Source organism: Simochromis diagramma, unplaced genomic scaffold (assembly GCF_900408965.1).
Source record: "Simochromis diagramma unplaced genomic scaffold, fSimDia1.1 OVJJ01000387.1, whole genome shotgun sequence".
Classification (NCBI taxonomy): domain Eukaryota; kingdom Metazoa; phylum Chordata; class Actinopteri; order Cichliformes; family Cichlidae; genus Simochromis; species Simochromis diagramma.
Window position 1 is genome coordinate 9501665 of NW_024387152.1, and position 16394 is coordinate 9518058.

Below are 16394 nucleotides of genomic sequence, written 5' to 3' on the forward strand. Positions count from 1 at the left end.
ATGGCTTTTACCCTTCAGTCATAAAAGGCTGGTGTGCGTGTGTGTGTGTGTGTGTGTGTGTGTGTGTGTGTGTGTGTGTGTGTGTGTGTGTGTGTGTGTGTGTGTGTGTAATACTAGTTTAAGTCATTTTAATTACATGAGACTAAAGCCTAAACACTGTGTGAACAGTGTATAACAATAATATGACAGATTTAGACATACAATAGTAATATGACAATATAAGGTACCTGTCTCTGGGTAAAGTGCAATATGAAACAATTTAGTACCATGTTTATATGCATGTCAGTTAAGAGTGTTATTATAATAGCCACTTTTGTAGACATTTAACCAACGCAACATTATGCAACAGGTGGCCTGTTAAAGCGTCTTCATCACAATAAAATGTCTAATTTGGTAGAAAGACTATATAGATAGCCATGACAGCATATGGCAGAGAAACAGATTATGCTCTGTTCCAGTATGTGATGCAAGAATACTGCTTGAGGCTTGTTTAACATTATGGTGGCATTTAATACATAGAGGGAAAGATCTGTGTTTCTTTCTTTAGACGTTTTTCAAATATATGCCCAAACTGATAAAAAAAAAAAAGCACGTGGAATTTATCTTTTTGAAAGTCAGTGGATGCACTAAAAGCATATGAGAACATATAAGCACATAGCTGTCTTTGTAAGAGCTGTGCAAAGTCAGTGTGATGTGAACCAATGCTTTTCACTGTACTGCAGCGTATTACTGTGAAAATTGCCTAATGCACAGCCGGTAGACATGTGTTTCTAGGAAACAAGTCATGCAAAAAGAAGTACACTGCCCGGGTTTACAAAAACAACATAACTTCAGTAAATTCATGAACACCAAATCCTAAAAAGTGGTTGTCCCCTCGGTGTTTTACAAAATACATACAAGAGTGAGGCCAGCAGGGTAATGATTTTTACTAAATAGCCCTTTCATCCACCCAGCCCATATAAGTCTCTTAACTGTTGCCTATATTGTTAGAATATTATTTTAACTGAAGGAATGAAATGCATCTTAAAGTTTTTATTTTTAACAAGATATACGAAACCCTCAACCTAGAAATGAGTGGTGCATGTCATATTCCCATTTTATTTGTTGCTATGCTCAGAAACATCCTTGAAATAGAGTTTGGAAAGTGGCGTGGACTGCTGATGTAGCATGCTGGCTTATCTGCTGAATGCACTACTAAAACTCCCTCATATACTCAGTCTCTGCCAAAACAGACATTTTCACAGCAAAACGGCTCAAGGAAATCCCTTAAAATTGACAGGGCCCGCTTACTTTTCAGTCCAACATCAAACTCTCCGCCTAACTACGCTTACAGCCAAGTAGCGCTTTGAGACATTTAACAATTCAACGCGTGGATGAAATATAATAGAGATGAATTAACGGATAAATGTTCCTAAACAAAGCATGGCATCGCCACAGTCCTCTTTGACCGATACTGTAGCACAGAACAGAAGTAAATCCTCTTTGATTATGGATGTGATGCATTATGATGAGCACATGAGGTTAGGAATACACCAGGGGCAGTAGCATTTGCAGCACTGAGGTCCATCACCTAGCCAGTCATTGTGTCACATCATGTGGGGGAGGTAGTGCATGTGTGGGGGTAGGGGATTTGTGACAACTGCCATCTGGTGCGCTGGCACACCAGCACGTGTGACAACATGACGATGACAGTGTCAGTGTGAAGTGCAGCTTTTAAAGTAAAAAAAAAATGCTAATGCTTGCACCAGCAAACCGTGCAATATGTCACTCTGCCTCCAAGACAATAATTTGAACACAAAATAGCTTGGCAGGCTTTTGGGGGGAAAACAATAGGAGAGCTGCTGCTTTCATCATGGAATTTGTCACTTTTTTTTCTTTAAGTAGTTAGTAGATATCCCACAAGTCCTCCCAAGTTTGTGACAGATTTTTTAAGAGAAAAGCACAAAGCATAATTGAATATGTCCATCTTGTCTGTGAGCCAGTGATTGGAATATCACTCCTACTAATTGAAAGTATTTTTTTTAGGAAGCTTTAAAATGTGCAGTGTTTGACTTTGGCTTGTGAGCCGGTGATTGGAATACTCTGAACACAGTTGGCAGGGTGTTTTCTTTTTTAATATTTCAAACACTCAGCCCGGACTTTCAAATACTCCTTTGCTGGCACCAGATGGGGAGTTGAGCGTTCCTGCCCAAACCCAGCCACAAAAACACAACCACCCTGCTTCTTTATTTCACAAAGCCTTCTGTCCTTGATTTTTCTCCCTTTTCTATATTTCTAATGCGCCAACTGTACCTTATCTTAGTCTCAGTCTGAGACCTGTTTAGTTTGGCCTGAGGAATGAGATCAAGTTAACCTTTTTTCTTTACTTTTTATGTGAAAATAGCAACATACAGTAAATACTTATAAAGAAAACAGTTCTTCTGGCAGGTTAGTTTTATTTATATATATTATGTGGGATAAAAGGAGACAGTGCTGCATTATGGGGACAGTTGCCTAGAGCGCTTGCCATGAAGGCTTGGTCTCCCATGGGGCTTTGGAGTACATGTGGAGTATGCAAGCATAGCCACCTGTCTCTTTTAAGAAAAGGCAGAGCCACTGCTGCAGCCGTGGGCACTCGGAGTCCAGGCACTTGGTTATTCAGCACTCTATGTAGACTCAGCATGAGTAACCTCTCTGCAACATGACCTGATATCATTCCCACTAAACCTTGATGATTGTAATGAGTAGCATTATTATGTGGCTCTAATAAAAGAAAGTTTAACTTTTTAGGACTATTTTTACGGAGCCCCCAAAGGGTCACAGTGGGAGTTTTTTACAGACGTTTCATAGCCTGCTGGAGCTTCTGTGAATCACTAAGGCAGTAAAAGGTTGTGTTTTTATGTTGCCTCTCTTTGCTGCATTATTCTTGATAAGAGACATGAGCTCTTTTGTCCATTTGCCTAACCTAGCATTTACTTAAAGTTTTTGGCACTGAAGAGTAGAAACTGATGTTAAATATAGTGAAAGAACGTGAAAAAAGTTACTAGCTAGATTAATTTATATAGTAACTGCCTAAAACTAGCCCAGGCAGGCATCCAACTCCAAGTAGTTCCAGTGATTTTTATTTAACTTGTTATAAAGAATGCATTATTGTTAAACCCACAGCACATGCATGAGACCACCTGCATAAACTAAACCAAACCCAGAGGAAATATCATATCTATAGTCATATATTCAACACTATTTTCACTTTGTCTTCACTCTGGTGATGTTGTTTGATAGTGTGGAGGTTAGGTCTGTGCGTCAAGTCCTTTCACGCAAAATGGGAATGCCGTTTTGTTATGGACCTTCCTTCACTTCTTCAAACTGTTGTACATATTTAAAATTGATCATGTGCATCTTAAAGTTGCTGTTATGCAATAACATGCAAACCTTTACTTCTTTTTTGCCTAAAATATCACTGCATTACACAGTATTAATACTTCTGTGGATTTCCACTAAGCATTGCTTCAAAAATAAACTGGTCACTGCCTGCCAGTAAAATCAAGACAGGTTGAGTTAAATGCCCATGTTAATTAAAATCCCTAATTACCCTAAATTGTTATGTAGCCATGATTATGCCTCTGCCAGCAATTTGAAGGCTGTCATTTAGCTGGCATAAAGATAGCAACTTAATATCCCCCAAGTGTCCCTGTGAGTCCTTGCCTCGGGGAAACAACCATCTGGCTGACCTCCCTGTTCAAAGTGGGCCAGTTCTTTTGAGAGGAGAATCAAATAATGACGGGTCCCTCAGTCTATTTGGCCACAGCTCGCTAAAGGCTCACCTTTGTGTCTTTTGAAGATGAAAGCAAGCACAACAAAATATTATGTATACACGTGTCACCTCCAGCAAACTGTGTTTTCAGCTTGTCTGTACTGTCATTGTTTTTTGAAGGTGTGGGCTGTATTGGATGTGTTGGAGAAATTCCCAAGGTGACGAGCCATTTATATCACAAGCCTCAGCTATAACTGAGGCTTGCAGCCACGGGCACAACCATCTGTTGAAGCTTGTGGAAATTAGGTCACTTAAATTATACTGATTTGGGGTAGATTTCTCCATAAAAGACATTTTCTGTGGGTGTCACTGAGACCAAATTCTTTCAGTACCTGCTGAGTCCTCGAAGGATAGCAGGTTTAAACAGGGTTTCATCATACTTTTGGTTATTACACTTGAAAGAGCTAAAAAAAAAAGGGACTCATTTGGAGGCATGTTTGTCTGAGGAATCCGAAAACTAGAAGTTATAAAATTACCTGACAAGCTTTACATTAACAGACTATACAATACAATCTGGATTCCTTATTATGATCAGCCCAGCCTAGTCTTTAACTTCAGTTTTAATTTATCTGACACCAAATCATACAGGATATCTCAGTGCAATTCACTCCATTTTTTAGAGAGAAACCCAACAATTCCCCTTTGAGCAACCACTTGGTGACAGTGTGAAAACAAAAAGAATCTAGCTTTTAACTAAAAAATGAATTAACCTCAAACAGAAGAAGTTTTAGGGCGAAATGTAAAATATATGTACATTTCTTTGCCATACAATAAGTAAGCTACCCTTCATTTAACAATTAACTTGAGAAAGTTAATGAGAAACAGGGAGTGTTGGGGAGGACTGAACCAATAAGCTCAACTCACTTCTGCTCATTATTAATTTTACCTCATTATAAGCTTTTTAATGTGGTCCTCCACAACAGCCCCTGCTTCTTATGTGGACGCTCAGACAGTTAATTGTCCGTTCTGAGTATTTAACATCTGAGATCCGCTTCAGATAATGTGGAACTGCCATCTTTACCTTTATGTCAGTAAAATAAAGTATTCTTGTATATTGTTGCCTGTGTTTTATATATCATGGATTATGTATTTATATGTATATTTTTTGCATGGCAGAGCCAGCACAGCTTTGAAACTGACCTTTGAGGTATGTCAGGACATGAGGAAGCACATGGAGATCCTACCAAAGACCGGCTTCATCCAGGCTCAATCAAGCTTTAGTGCCCAACTGAAGTTCATCCCGAGGTAAGGAAGGACACACAGAGGATGCAATGATAATGGAACCACTGGAGCAGTGATAATCTTATTTTAGAATAACCTTGTTAAGATTCTATCAGCCTTCTATGAAAGTGCAAACTGTTTCACCCCAAAGAGAAGTTGTAATATATTTTGATCCTGGCTTACAGTTTTGTGTAATCTGCTTCTTAAAAAGGGTAAACAGTTTTTCTGTGGAAAAGCTGCTGTAGATTATGTACGCTGCACACTTAATGTTTTAAAAAAGCAGGTGATTATAGTAAAGAAGAAATCGATACACTGTTATGACAGGACAGTTCATGTTCATTTTAAAAGCTTCTAAGAACAAAAACTACAACTGTTAACTTAGCTAACTTATCATATTAGCCTACTGTTGGTGTTAGCTATTTTGCACATACGAAAACAGTTCAACAAAAGTCAACATGCATATCAATTTCTGTGAACCAGATAAATCTTATTACTTAATACTGCTTTACCCGTTTAGCTGATATCCTTCCACTTATGCCCACTAGGGACTAGGGATTATAGAAAGCTAGATCACAGGTTGTTGAAGTGAACAATGTTAACAGTGCTCTCTTGCTCTCCAGGCTGCAAAGTGGGAAATAAACTACCGGTTTTCTTTCACTCTGTTTTATCAACTACTATCCATGTACCTTGGGCAACTTAGCTTCCATCTGTGCCTCACAGTCAGTGCTATAGTGGATTAATGTGCACTACAATTATTAAGTATAACACAGCCCACCATCTCAACCCTCATTTGCCAGTTTAAGCCGCCTGGTTTAATAGCTTTTGTGGCGGAAAACAATGAGCAAAATAGTTAAAGAAGCTGTGATGAGCACTCACTGCGTCGATTTTACACAAAAATTTATGCTAGCTTACTTTTTGTCTATAAATCGTGTCTCCCTGTGTTGTGGCTGGCTACAGAAATCTGTTGTGATATCGTTACTAGTTTACTACAATGCTTTTTTGACACAATTCCCTTTTCCAAAGCAAGTAAACGGAGGAGTCTTACAGAGTTACAAAAGGCAACAATCTGAAGCCTGTCAGCAGCCAGCAGGTATAAAAGAGTTTGTACAACACACCTGCCCTCTAATCGCAGGGGCATGAAGGCTTGTGATAATGGTTTCTAATGACTTTGAAGGATGTGGTAATTCTTTCAAGAACAATACAGGCTCTATATTTAGATGGAGAGGCAGGAGCTGAACTGTGGTTTGAATGCCAGGAGAGCGGACAAGGAGACCCCCAGGGCAAATATGAGAGGCTTGCGGCAAAAACTCTGTGTGGGTGTCAGTATTCTTCTGCCCACACTCCTTTTTTTGTGTATTTGTGTATGCATAAATAAATAAATAAATAACAGGAGGTCATTTTCGTTGCAAATGACAAAAGTTAAGGGCATGCAGTGGTCATCGTACAGTAGGGTGGCAGTAGAGGAAAGTGGGAAAATGTCAGTAATCTGGCTTAGCGAATCAGCAGAGGTTTTTAATGCGAGGATTAGAGTCCAGCTTTACTTGTGCTGCTGCTGAGATGGTGCATCCTTCATGAGCACTAACACAACTACAGCTTCACCCCCTCCCTACTCTCTCTGTATCACACTTCATCACTCCATCTCTCTCTCTGTCTCTCTCTCCTGCTTCTGTGGCGTCTTCTCCCACTCGCTCACACATACTTCTCTTTTTCCTGGCCTATCACCTCTGTGCTTAATTATACTTCTTTCTCTTTGGGTTTTTCTCTCTCTCTGCAGTCCTCTGTGTTTCTGTGCTCTTTCACTTCTCCAGCTCTAACTCTGCATTTATTCTGCCTCTTTTTGTTAGTATCAAGCTCCTCTCATCCCTCAATGCATTCACGATTCACCACTGCTTATATGATGGTCCTGAATCTGCTTATATAACCTAAGACACCAGACATAGATCCGTGTGCTCTGAGTGGCCAACACTGTTTTCACTGTTCTCATAGTGGTAAATCTTGTTTATTTGTAGATTGTAGATCCATTATTAGAACATTAAGCTCAGCACGGTAAATTCTGAGAACAGAATATCACTAAGTGTAAGTCTGGCATTAAATTGTTTTGCTGTGTTGCTTCATTTTTCAGTCTAACATCCTGTGTTTATTATCCTTATTTTCTCTCAGGTAATTATGTCACAGTCTGATACACAGACTGTATATTAACAAGATAATATCCTGTTTAGAATCAGTTCTAAATGTGTTTATTTATTATTTTTGTCAAGGAAAAAGGTATATGATCACAGATCAAGACAAAATGAATACACCTTTTACTGTATGTACACTTGTATTATATCATTGATAGGTAGCAGATGTTATGTGCATTTTTTAAGATTTTGCTGCATAGCCAAAACCTGACTGCCAGCTGTATACAAGGCATGTTGTATTGTTTTTTGTAGCAAGAGTGTGGTGCAATTGGAAGCGGCAGTTTCAACCAAGTGGCCTCAATTAGTTGTTTTTTTACAGATCTAACAAGGACATGTTTGGTATAATGTGCAAGTAGATTGCAAGTTGAGTGAAGTACAAAAACAATTTGTGGCTCTAACCCTAAGTGTCACGGTCTGGCTGGCAGACCGTGGGGATATGGGGAAAGAGGACCCAGGCGCAGAGCTCTGTGTGCAAACAGTGCATTTATTTACATTGAGAGCTGTAAACACAATAAATCCCAGTTGCTCCCTTGACTCCCGTCTGTGCTCGTGCTCCCTGCTGTTGTGTTCTCGCACACCCCGTGCGTGCTGCCGTTCTGGTCCACTCTTCCACCTGCGGAAAAACCACAGAAACAGCCGTCAACACCAACCCTGCAGCGAACGGGTCATACGCTGACACGCTGACACACCTGCTGACGCTCACCACACACCAACCGCACACACACCACAACACACACACACACACACACACACACTCACACACACACACACACAACACATACACACCCCACCACACATAACTTGGGAGATCCAACTCACTGCTCTACCCCGGTGGGAGCTCCAGCTCTCCCTGAGCTCCCCCTGACGAGCCCTGATCACCAACAGGTGTGTGCAGGAACTTCAGGTGTTGGTCAGTCCCTCCCTGCAGTGCCAACACCCATCAGCCTGATGTGGCGTCCTCATCCTCCAGCCACACCCCCAGACACGCATGTACACCCCCCACCCTGCCATACCATATAATAGTGTAAACACAAGAAATAACACAGCATAGTGCAGAAAAACACACATCCCCAAATAATAATAACAATAATAATAATAACAACAAACTGCTCACGGACCCCCGAGTCCTCCAGAGCCGGGTCCGTGACACTAAGTTTCATTCGAAGTGGCAAAAAAAGTGCCTTAAAAAGTCTTAAATCTAATATGTAGGAACCCTACTTATGATCAGATCAATCAAAAAACTTAATGAGGTGTTGTGAGACATATTTGGACACATCTCTTTTTGTAGTGTGAACTGTACTGTGCTATGATGTGTTGCCAACAAGGACATATCAGGAAAATATCTTGTTTTTTTGTTTTGGCATGTGTCACAAAAACTCCTGACAATCTCAGCAGTTGGAATATATGTTTATTAGTGCTTAGCCCTTACTAAACAAATCTGGAGCTTGACCAGTGACAGATGGACAAAGGGCTGTGCGTGGAGGCCCTTTCACTGGAAGTGACGTAGACAGACTGAACACGAGTAGTCAGTTGGACACCTTGGACACACGTGGTAGACACAGGTGGAAACAGAGATATGTCTCACTTCCACTCGTGAGCTAAATGCATGAAATACAATTTTAAACTGAGTGTTTAAGGGTTTTGTATGTATCTTCAAAACACCAGTGAGTTTTATTAAACGATGATCTGGGTTTTTAAAAGATTATCAGGGGTTTATGTCTCTCAAAGACATAAACCTGTTCTGTAGGTAAGTATGGTCTCAAAAGGTGGCTAAAGCTTTACAAAATAAGATTTTCATTCTCCTTTAAGATACCCCAAGGACCCAAACAGTGTCCTTCATCCACAGCAGAAACTCACATGATTCTCACTGAGATTGGAAAACAAGTATGTTTCCAGCATGTCATCAAGCTGTGTCCCTGTATGTGTCATCTCTGTCATGGTTGGATCTCGCCTCCCAATCTGTTGATTTTTGGTAGGTTTGCTTTTGTGTTATGCAGTGGCGGTGTGTCATTTAAGATGGCATTGCCAATTCCTTCAGCCAGGGATTATCATTGGATTTCCAAATCCTCATTAGAAGCACTGCTTTCACTCCCTGTCTAATCCGCGCACACACTCACACACTGTTAAATCTGGATTCACAAATGACTCATAGCTTTCATTCTTTATACAGGTGTTTCCTTCTTGCCTCCCCTCCTCAGGCTTTTGGGAGAGGGTGAGCACATTCTTGCTTCCTGCTCCGAGGGATTGTGCTTAGCCTGCCCACATCATTCAGCATCTCTTCTTGCTTCAGCCCTCGCTGCCTGTCTTCCTCCACCTTTATTTGTCACATCTAGCCCACTCACTCTTTTGCCTCACATTCTTCCATGTGCAGCATAATCCCCTCTGTACTGTACTAAATCTAATGGTTCACATGTTTGTGATCCCGCTCGATGAAGAGGAATGCTGCTCGTTTGAATTCAGATGGACGCTGACGGAATCAGAGTGATTGCCATTTTGTTTCGTGACATTTGTGCCTCCCGATATTCGGTTCGTGTTAGCTCATTTCTGTTCGGCAGAGGGTTGTTTAGTCTTTTTACTTTGTCATTTACTGCCAGCACAAAAGCTACAATCACAATTGCTTTGAATTTGAGAGTTTCCCTGTCTTTTACATATTGTACTTTACTGTAACATACTAAATTTGTCTTGAAACCTTACACGCCACACCATTATAAGATGCATTACCATGCCATGTGAGCTGGCTCTTTTGGTCCTAAATTTTGACTTCTTCTAAAATCTGTCCCACAGAAAAGGAAAGCACATTCTTAGGTTGTGCCTGTGGAGAATTTCAATCTAACCCATGGAAATTTGTTTCCCTGTTTTTGCTGATGACGGGATCATTTGAACAGGACTACTCGAATTAGTGGTTTTAGGTGTAATCTCTGAAGAGCAGGCAATGTCTCCAACCCTGGCAGTTCCAGCTGATAAAAGGGAGATTACAAGGATAGATTACTGCAGATTAGACTGAATGGTTCTGCCAGCACTTTAACTGCTAACGCACGACTCTCATCAGAAACGTTCACACTGCAGTGGGTTTCAAGATAACAAGCAAACATAATAACTTCCGTAACTTATTTCTTTCCCATCATTATGTTTTTTTACTTAATGGTCATTTACTGTAATTCTCGTCCGCCTGTTTTTGCACAGTGAAAAATCCTTAAGCCTCTTAATCTGTAATCCCTTTCATAATCACTTTTTTTTAATGGTGAAGAGAAGTCTAAATACGAGTGCAGACTGAAGAGGAATGTATATATTTTCTATGTGAATACATTATTTTTACTCAAGCGAAAGGAAGCGCTGTGTTGTAAGCTCATAAAGTCCCCTGAAAAACAGGCTTCCTTCTGGTTTTTTCCTCCTCACTGTTATAGATTAAAGCTGGTCATTAGAAAAACCACCTGCTGGATTGAACAGGTTATTTCAGTAGTTTCACTTGAAATACTCTGGTTATTTGCATTGCGGCTCGGAAGTTAGAACAACCATTTGAGTTTTACTGCATCTACTAATCTCTGAAGTACCATAAAGGCTATAGAGGAGAATTACTTTTGGACTGTGGATAATCTGGCTGCAGAGAGGAAGAGCACACAAGTAAATCTGTTTAGGACACTGACAAATCTGAAAGCCTATCCATCGACAAAATTCTCCCGAGCATATGGGCCTGGCGACGCCCCACCAGGCTTTTCCACTCTGCCCTGCCAAGCTAATTCAAGAGTGACTCTCCAGCAGCGATTCTATTAGCAGGCAGAACAAGAGTGCTTCCTTAAATACTCCCTCTGCACTCATTGGTCAACCTATGCAGGGGGAAAAAAAGGACTTTTGTAATTGCAGAGATTTAATTTTGATGGGTGAGGAGGTGACCTTTGTGGGTTTTTGAGTCATGAATGGGGTTGTCGTAGAGCAGTTTCTGGGACGTACGAAATACAAACCTTTCCTCGAACTTGAAGCTGACAGATTTGCTGAAGGCGAGGGTGGTTGTAGCGCTTTGAAAAGACACACTAGCATCTGGGGAGCCTTAAAACCAATGACATTTACAGCATTAGCTCTCAAGCCTTCAACCGGCATTAAGAGTGTAAAGAGGAAAAGACAGAGGGAGGCAGTTGAAAGGAGAGAAAGGGAGGGAAAGCGAGGAATAGCAGAGAAGAAAATTGAAGGATGTTAGGAGAAGGAGAGAGGAGGTGGTGGGTGGATCTAAGACACAAACAGCATTTGACATTTGACCACTTTTCTTTTTTTTTTACATGCTAATGAATTCTGCATACGTGCATATATGCAGGTTTTTTACTGGTGCTAGCACGAGAGCAGCTCTTGACACTGAGGGATATTGAGGGACTGGAGTTTTACATAAGCCTGTGCATGACTACTGGTCCTCTTTGAATCATACTTACGTCTCCCATCACCATGGCTACAACCTACAGTAGTGTGGAGGCGCGCTCTGCATCTCTCTCCTGCTTTCCCCGGCGTGCCGATCCTACAGTCGTGGGTTAAAGTAAAGTAATGGGTCTTCAGGGTCTGAATCTTTCTCTTTCTTTCTTCACTGGCTTGTGGCTTTCGACAGATGGCATTTTTTGTATTTTAACAAAACAAATAAAAACGCATCAAAATCACTGTTGCGATTACGTGTTTGTTTTCAGCCTCTACTTGATGTCTTTGCTCTTTTCTGCTTGTGAACATGAAGATAAAGCTGTTTTTATGACAAATGGCGACTTCCTCACGCCTTCCTTTTTGCTTTCTCACAGACGCTCCCTGTCCAAAGATGCAAAGTTTTTTGACAGTGACACAGGAGTCCTGGAGGTTCCAATGACAGTGCAAGTAGCAGGCCAGGTTTGTGTCATGTTACGCACTATACACGTATATTGCAGATAAGAGCAATGTGATCCTGAAAGCAGTGGGCTTGAACGTGTAGTGCAGTGCTAGTGTCCTACTTTGTCCTAAACAGAAGCGCAGCTAGCGAAGGTTGTAACCTATTTTGCTTGTAACAAGCTAAAATTATCTCCCGCCCCCAAGGCCCAGTTATTCCATGGACACTAATAAGCCAAGCATAAAGGTTATCCCATATAGTTTTGCTGAAACTGTCTGCAGTAGCACAAAAATGGTAAAGTAGGTTTCAGATGTATTTGTTATCCCCTTCTTTTATTATGGAGTACCTGTTGTGCGCAAAATTTGACTACCTTAAAACCTCTTGCCCAGCAGCCAAGGCAGTTGTCATCTTTCTTGATTTCATCACATACACATTTTTTTTCTCACTCTTAATCAACTGAAGCCTTTCATTGAACTACCAAATAAACACATTGGTACTCTCTTTCTGGCCAGACACGTGGCAGCACTTCTGCTATAACTTTGTTCGTATTTAACAAATTAAAAACGCTAACACAGCCAATCCCTCAACATGTTTGTACTCTCTGCTCATATTTCCTTCATGTTAAATAAGTTTTTGCTTTTTAAATAACTTATTTGTAAGAACTTCAACAACAAACAAATCCACCCTAAAAAAAAAAGTAACTTCATGGGCCAAATTGAATTCGATTTTTTTACATCGATATATGGGCCGCAAGTAGGGGTGACGTACTAAGATATTAATGAGCCTCAGTGATGCTCGCTACAGACAAGATGCCAGCATCTTATCTATTGCTTGTTTTTTGTAACTTAGTGTGATCCATAAGTGAGACTCAGGTGTCTGTGATTTTGATTTTAAAATCACTTATCTGGCAGTATTTGACTGGATCTCTTAGCCTGTTTTTTCACTCTTTTGGGGGATTGTACTAAGACATTAGTTCATAAATGTATCATTATATATTCACATTAATGCAGCTACTGTTTACAAGGATATAAGTGGAAATTCTGGACCATTCCTCTCAAGAGGAAATGAAACTGCAGCTGAATTCCTTCATATCATCAGACAGTGTTTATTAAAAACACAGAGCAGCTGCTTAGACATTCGTGCTGTGCTTTTGCCAGCTTTTTTTCAGTAAATCTAAATCTGGACAGTCTTCTTGCCAAATTGTCACCTTCCTCTACCTCCCCAGCCAGCGACTATTCACTGACTTTACTGGGACGTGGAGAGGAGAGGGCTGGGGCATGGAAGGGGTGTAGCTCTGACGAGAAGCCAAAGAGCGGGCCAGGATGTTCCTGTGATGCACCAAAGCTGTTGCCCCCAGCCCCTAGTCATGAGCTCCTGGCATTACACCATGAAAACACACACACATTCATACATACACCAACTGGTCACCAGACATCACAGCAGCCTGGAAATCAATGGTGCAGTAAACAAGCTCATCTGCTTTATACTGCTGGGGGGAAAAATTCACAAAACCTGACAAAATTTAACAAAATTGCCTCTTGTCTAGTACAATTCACATGAATTAAATGCTGTCAGAGAATAAGGCTAACGAGGCTAATGAGCTCCAAAACTTAGTTTTCTGCATCGAGGAGCTCCAAATTCATACACATTGATTTGTTCACAAAAACGTGACACCAAATTTTATTTTGAGTGGATCTCAAACACATCACCCTGCCTCCATGAATACTCATTGGAGCATGAAATGTGTATTAATCCACTGCTTAAAATAGTCTCGAACAAATGTTCTGTTTTACTCCTGCCTGAGAAACATTTCCTGTAAAAGCTACAGAGCTCAGCTGTTCATGAAAGAGAAATAAAGACGTGACCAGACCAAAAATTATAGACTAGGACTAACTAATTGTAAAAAAATGTACTTAGGTCGGTGCTTTGTAAAGCCGACTCTGAGCCACAGCCCTGTTTTGGCTTGCACACACACACACACACGCACACACACAAACATAGACGCATTTCTATCAGTGCAGGGTAATGAAAAATGACCGAATGCACAAAAATTGCTCGATTTTAGCCATGACTGATGTTAAACATCAATTTGATTCTTTCGATAATTCAACTGCATCTGTCTGTTAATTCACAGACTTGAGAAGTCTTTGTAAATTAAAGCAACATCAGTCTGTAATACGCCCATGTTTTTGACTCAGAATATGATAATGTATAATTAAGATTTAAAAAGTGATACCAGAACAGTTTTCAGGACAGCCCGTGGAGTTGTATTATATAAGCCAAACTTTTTCTGGGGCAGGTTAGCGTTATTATGATAAAGTGAAATTAAAAGAAATTTCATGTTGTACTTAAAAAAGAAAGACAGATTTACCTTCACTGATATAAAGATGTTTGTCTGGAGAACAAAGATGTAAAGATGCTTCATGTTTGTGCAGGTGCAGCCTGCCCATTTCACCGTCCACGCCATTGTGACCTCCTCAGACCTGCAGTTTGACCACAGCGAGGTGGACTTTGGCTACTGTTCCATTTACCAGTCAGTCAAGAGCAGCATTCGCCTCACCAATCTGTCCCTCCTACCCCAAGACTTTGGCTTCTTGGGTGTGCCTGAGGTACTGCATGAATGATGTGAAAACCTTTTCTTCTATTAAGTGTTAATGTGTTAGTGAGGTAGAGTTGCGTGGATCCAGATACAAGCATTGCTATCTTTGCAGATAATGTTATGTTTATGGAAGAATCATATTTAGTCCACATCCCACTTTCACTGTTTGTTCCATTCCACAGGGTTCCTCCTATTATTAAAATTTGTTAGGTTTGCATAAACAGTAACTTTATATAGCTCTTATAGTGTAAAGAGAGTGAACAGTAAACAGAGAGGCTGTTATCCTACATTGTTTCCTCGTAATCCCCCGTGCTTAAGAAGACAATGTGCATCCTATGTTTGGATTGGCAGATTCTGCTGCCACCAATAAAAGCAACAACAGACGGAGGGATAATTACTTAATGTAAATGCTTTAAATGGCTACAGCAACCAGCATCAGAGTCTAAGTTAGATTTCATGAAAACATCCTGAGTTATAACTTTAAAGCTTTTGTTTTTTCTCTAAATCAAGTTTATTGAGGTTCAGCCCAATGATGGATTTGGTACTCTGCTCCCACAAGAAACCCTGGAGGTTGATCTGATTTTTAGTGCCCAAACTGCCAAAGAGTACGTCTTTCAGCTCAGCTGCAAGTCTGGAATTAACAGGTTCGTTTTAAATCCTACACTGTGTGTAAATGAAGGACATTTACTCTTTATGGCATCATTGTGTCTGATTAAACATTCAGTCTTTTGTACTTATCTGTTGATAGGACATTTTAATCACTGCCTTTACTGAATGTTGTGATCCCGTTTATTCAATTAAATCCAATACCTACTGATCCATAGCAAAAACATTCATTTTGTCATCAGAGATTTTCTGCTGTCTTGCCGAGCAGTGGGTGTCCACCCACCACTGGAGCTCTCCCATTTTCTGGTTCAGTTTGGAGCCACAGCAGTAGGTGACCAATCCACCGCCATGCTGTTCCTGAGCAACCGTCAAACGGGCCGTGACCAAAATAGACAACCAGTCTCTCCAGGGGTCAAGGCGCCTGTAATGCCCCGTTTGTTCTCCTTCGCCCTGCCAGAGGACTCAGACATCGGCATCAGTCCGTCTGCAGGACGCCTTCTTCCTGGAGAGGTGCGGTATAACACGTCTTATTAAGTTTACACTTATGTTAAAGGAACACACCACCGGTTTTATACATAGAAGGTTGCTAGTGTGAAGAAGACTTTGGATTTATAACAGTTAGACAGTCTATTTAAATCTACTTAGTAGCTTATTCTAGAGTTAGCTGAAACTAATTATTAACTGAATAATTTCATGTTGTAATATCTGTAAAATAATACAATGTGGGCCATCTGGTTTTTTTGTCCTTACCACTTAAGAGTACACATCATCCAACTCCATCCATCCAAAATCTCACATCAGCCCCCAAAACAGATTAATCTCCTTCTGAATGCATTTATAAACCTGAATGGACAAGATAGTGTGACCTTTTGTTTCTATAAAGAAATTAAACATTAGAGAAAGCGGTTAGTTTTTATTTACTACATCTTGGTTAAAAATGATCTTAATAAGCACAGAGCTAAGGAACCAAACCATCTGTGCTCGGAGGGAATTATAAGTGTAATGATGCTCTCTGCTGGACACCTGATGGAAGTGAACAAGCACTATTTATAGATATAAATGGGGGGGGGGAAAAGCTCAATGAAAATCACTTCTATTGGTTCTGACAGTCTAATTTTAAGTCTTATTTTCCAGATGACCACTTACCTCCAGACTCCAGTATTT

General features: G+C 40.5%; 1 protein-coding gene across 6 annotated transcripts in view; it reads left to right on the plus strand.

Annotated features, from left to right (window-relative positions):
* Positions 1–16394, plus strand: part of cfap74 (cilia and flagella associated protein 74) — a 50001-nt gene that overhangs the window by 22515 nt on the left and 11092 nt on the right. For all 6 annotated transcript variants that reach the window (XM_040047738.1, XM_040047735.1, XM_040047737.1 and 3 more), the window contains exons 22-26: positions 4910–5038; positions 11964–12048; positions 14461–14634; positions 15135–15268; positions 15473–15740. In XM_040047738.1, coding sequence (XP_039903672.1) covers positions 4910–5038; positions 11964–12048; positions 14461–14634; positions 15135–15268; positions 15473–15740 — 790 coding nt within the window. The remainder of the gene's footprint in view (positions 1–4909; positions 5039–11963; positions 12049–14460; positions 14635–15134; positions 15269–15472; positions 15741–16394) is intronic.